The sequence below is a fragment of the Pundamilia nyererei genome, unplaced genomic scaffold (assembly GCF_000239375.1).
Source record: "Pundamilia nyererei isolate P.nyererei 1_Seehausen unplaced genomic scaffold, PunNye1.0 scaffold00032, whole genome shotgun sequence".
NCBI classification, from domain to species: domain Eukaryota; kingdom Metazoa; phylum Chordata; class Actinopteri; order Cichliformes; family Cichlidae; genus Pundamilia; species Pundamilia nyererei.
In genome coordinates this window covers 784,838-788,641 of record NW_005187433.1, presented here as the reverse complement: position 1 = coordinate 788,641, position 3,804 = coordinate 784,838, and the positions used below count along the sequence as shown (strand labels likewise).

At 35.0% G+C, this 3,804-nt stretch overlaps 1 protein-coding gene across 2 annotated transcripts in view; it reads left to right on the top strand.

Moving 5' to 3' along the window:
- LOC102202382 (onchocystatin) overlaps nt 1–2,738 on the top strand; it is a 5,635-nt gene extending 2,897 nt beyond the window's left edge. For both annotated transcript variants that reach the window (XM_005729204.1, XM_013909848.1), the window contains exons 3-5: nt 1,033–1,184; nt 1,282–1,383; nt 1,572–2,738. In XM_005729204.1, the coding sequence (XP_005729261.1) occupies nt 1,033–1,184; nt 1,282–1,383; nt 1,572–1,667 (350 nt within the window). In that variant the 3' untranslated portion in view covers nt 1,668–2,738. The remainder of the gene's footprint in view (nt 1–1,032; nt 1,185–1,281; nt 1,384–1,571) is intronic.
- The last annotated feature ends 1,066 nt before the right edge of the window (nt 2,739–3,804 follow it).

Genomic DNA, 3,804 nt, shown 5'->3' with positions numbered 1-3,804 from the left:
AAAAAAAAAAAAAAAAAAAAAAAAGAGAACACAGATACAGATGTTCTTGCTCAAGTGCTGTTTAATTTGGCATGGTGGAGTTGTAGCTGCAGAGTGTTAAGGAATAAAAATAATAAACGAGTAATCCATCAGGAAAACTCAGTACCATTACTTAGTATGTAAGGAAGATTATATATAGTCCAGTAAAATCTGCAGCATGGATGCAATTTACGCAGAATTTGGAATGCAATGTGATTTATCATTTTCATAACTTTGGAGTGTTTGTTTTCAGACATACATCTGACAAAATTGCATTTTTCCTTGCGTATAACTTTAACTTGTGTTTTAAGGGCAACTCCTTGCTAAATCTGTTAAGATGAAAACCATTGTTTTACTCACCGAGTACTCAAATAGATGTACGTTAAGGGGAAAAATAATGGGGGAAGGATTAAAAGAAAGTCAGCCTCGAGAAATTAGTTTCAGGAGTGATTTGAAACAAAACACTGATTAAGCTGATCTGACAGGCCAAAGAAGAATATTCCAAAGTTTAATCTCCACAACATCAGAAGCTCACTTCTTATTTAAAGTAAGAGGGTGGAGCAGTGAAAAGATGAGAAGTCGGCTGCATCTGCATATAATACCTCAGTCGCGCTGATATATATGTAGGCAGGAGCCATGTAGGGCTTTACAGCAGATTCTGATGAGCAATGCTTGGTTTGGCCTAGAAGTCAGTGTAGTTTGGCAGTATAAGACCAGCTCAGTGCAGGGTTTTGTGGTTTCTGGACTAAAATATGGAGTTTGGCATAGTGTATGACTTTGCAAATGAAAGCAGATCCAAGTTAATATTAGGATATAAGAGGATTACTAAGGTAAGCACTTTTAATAATTTCCTAAATTGGCAGATGCATTAAGTGGCACACGGTTTAGTGCAATAAGGAAATGCATCCTCATAATAATATCCATTCATCATTTTTTTAATCATTGATGTGATATCTTGATGAAATTGTGTAAATTAAATGTTTGTGTGTTTTCGTGTGTTTAATTTCATCAAAGAAAACAAGCCTCTTCTGGGTGGCTGGGTTAAAAGGGATCCAAAGTCAGCCGAGGTTCAGGAGGCAGCTCAACATGCTGTGAAGATGTTCAATGAAAAGCCCAAGGGCAAGAAAATGTTCAAATTGATTGAAGTGACTGATGCTCAGAGTCAGGTTAGAATCAGCTTTCACAAACAAAATGAATCAGCGTTTTACTATTGCAATCCCACTACAGCGTAAAATATACATTTATGTATGCTGATGTTTGTAGGTGACCGATACAATCGACTATAAGATTGATGCAGTCATGGGAAAAACCAAGTGTCCCAAGTCTGAAAACCAAGACCTGAAGGGCTGCAGTGCTGTGAAAAAGGTGAATGTTTTCTCTGTCTGCGTTTGTAAAAGTCTGTAAAGTTTGTAAAGTCTCTCAACAATATTTTTTTCCAAAGCAAAAAAAGTGAAAAGCTGAATATTAATAAATATTAAGTTAAAAACAGAAATCTAGAGAAATGCTCCCTTTTGATTCTCATGTAATGCTCATTGTTGTTTCCTCTTTCACAGCATCTGAAGTGCCGCTTTGTGGTGACGTACAACCCCCGCAACAACAAACACGAGCTGCAGAAACAAAAGTGCAGGAAAGTTAAAGACAATGTTTAAACTTTGAACAGCTTTAATTTGAATTGCTTTTGTAGGCTTGTTGCCATGGCAAATTTATGTGTTCTTATTTCCTGTCTCTGTAATTTAGATATATTTTCAATACTATGTAATGCAGCACATTGAACATGGTGGATGTGGAGGATTGTTCAAAATGAACAAATCATAAATTTGAAATAAAGATTAAAAAGGTTTGCCAGAATGCAATTATAATTTGGTTTACCATGGTTGTGGTTCATGGGTTGAAATGCCTTCTTTTTCTATTTTACTTTAGCTTAAAAAAATTATGTGTGTGCCATTTGTGCAAAATGTCAACTTGATTCAGTTATTTAGTTATTACTGTGGGCTATTTAGAATAGACTCAATCATATGCATGCAGGTAAGAGTCAAAGTGTTCATGATTTATTCATGTTTATCTAACTGATGGTTTTTGTTGTTGTTGTTGTTGTTTTATAGCTAAATCAGCTGATTAGACATTTTGTCATGAAGTTTTTCACAAGTCAATCTCTCTTCATGCTCTGTCAAATGTCTGAAAAGAAGGATAGGAATTGAGTCATTAGAATGATTTGACATTCGGAAATAACATCTCCTACACCTGTTTCTGTAGAAATATCTTCCAATGAAAAAATACTTGAGGAATGAGAAACACATTTCATTATACATTTTAGGAAACAGTGGGTTGTCTCTTCCATGCCTTTTGTACTCACTGCATTTGTACAACTTATTGATCCTTTCTATATCAATCTTAGACATTTTGTCTGTTTGTCCTATTGGCACAGAATGATCGGGAATGGCAGTAATGGTTTCTTCTCCAGGCACTCATGCAAAGTCATTCCTAAGAAATGACTTCATCACTTAAAATTCATCAACAACTAGGAATAAACCAAAATTCAGTGTATATTTAATTTTTCTCCTGCTAAAGAGTAATGTGATTCAGATGCTGCTACCACAGCGCCAACACCAACATGCAAAGAGATGAAGTCAGAAACTTGCCACGTAGAAAATAATGTAACAGTTAGCAGCTAGGCAAGCTACCATTACACTCATAAACAGAGGTAGTTCTTTAAAAAAAAACAAAAACAGTTATGATACATCACAGAGGAGCAGTCATATAGTGTGTAAGTTGGCAGTATCCCGTTTATGCAAGTTGAATGCATTCTGTATTGAACAAAGAACAGAAACAGTTATCATTGTTCATTTCAGAGATATGAGCTTGTTTTGTCTCAGAGGTATTTTTGGAGACAGTCTTGTTTTCAGTCCAAGATCTCTGTGACCTTTGTATCAGATTTTAACCAAATGTAATATAATGGGATGGTCAGACTTTCTAGGTATTGTTCTGAAATTCGATTTATAAATGAAACTACTAGCAACCTTTTCTTCCTTAGATTCAAGATAAATCTGAATCCATAAAGGGAGGAATCATTAACCTCAAACAAGTTGAAATAAATCTCATCTGAGCAGCCAATATGTATAATAATTAACTTTTAATGCAAAATAACACTGTAGGTTGTAAGCCACTGCCCACAGGCATGGTATGGGCAGTTAAGGATGCAGCTGAAACATTTTGTTTTGAATAAATAAAGATTACCTTTGTTTGCTGCCAGAATTTTAGACATTATTATGTTATGCCTAAATGTTGAGTGTCCTCAAACTTCACGTCTAAAATTAAATGATTCAGTTATCCACCATGAAGAAGCATGGAGTCATAAAATGAGTTAAAGACCCATGATAAGAATATTCAATCGCCTTTCTTTTGTGGATGCACCTCCAGAGACACAAATGAATCTTTAGCAGTAAAATAAAACATGAATATTGAAGAATTTCATTTTTTTGTTTTCATTTTTATTGTCCCATCTTACTAGCTTTTTAATACAAACTAAGATTCATGAGAGATTTTTTTTATATAACAAAAGCTGACCTTGATTGTCATCATGTCAGGTCCTCCTTAAATAGTCACTCAATAATAGCACATTACAGATTAAAAATAAGAATTTAGTGGTTTACTGTCGTGTTTACTTACTACAAGATCAGTCTAAGAAGAAAGAAGGGGCCCATGTCTCCAAATACACACACACACACACACACACACACACACACACACACACACACACACACACACACACACACACACACACACACA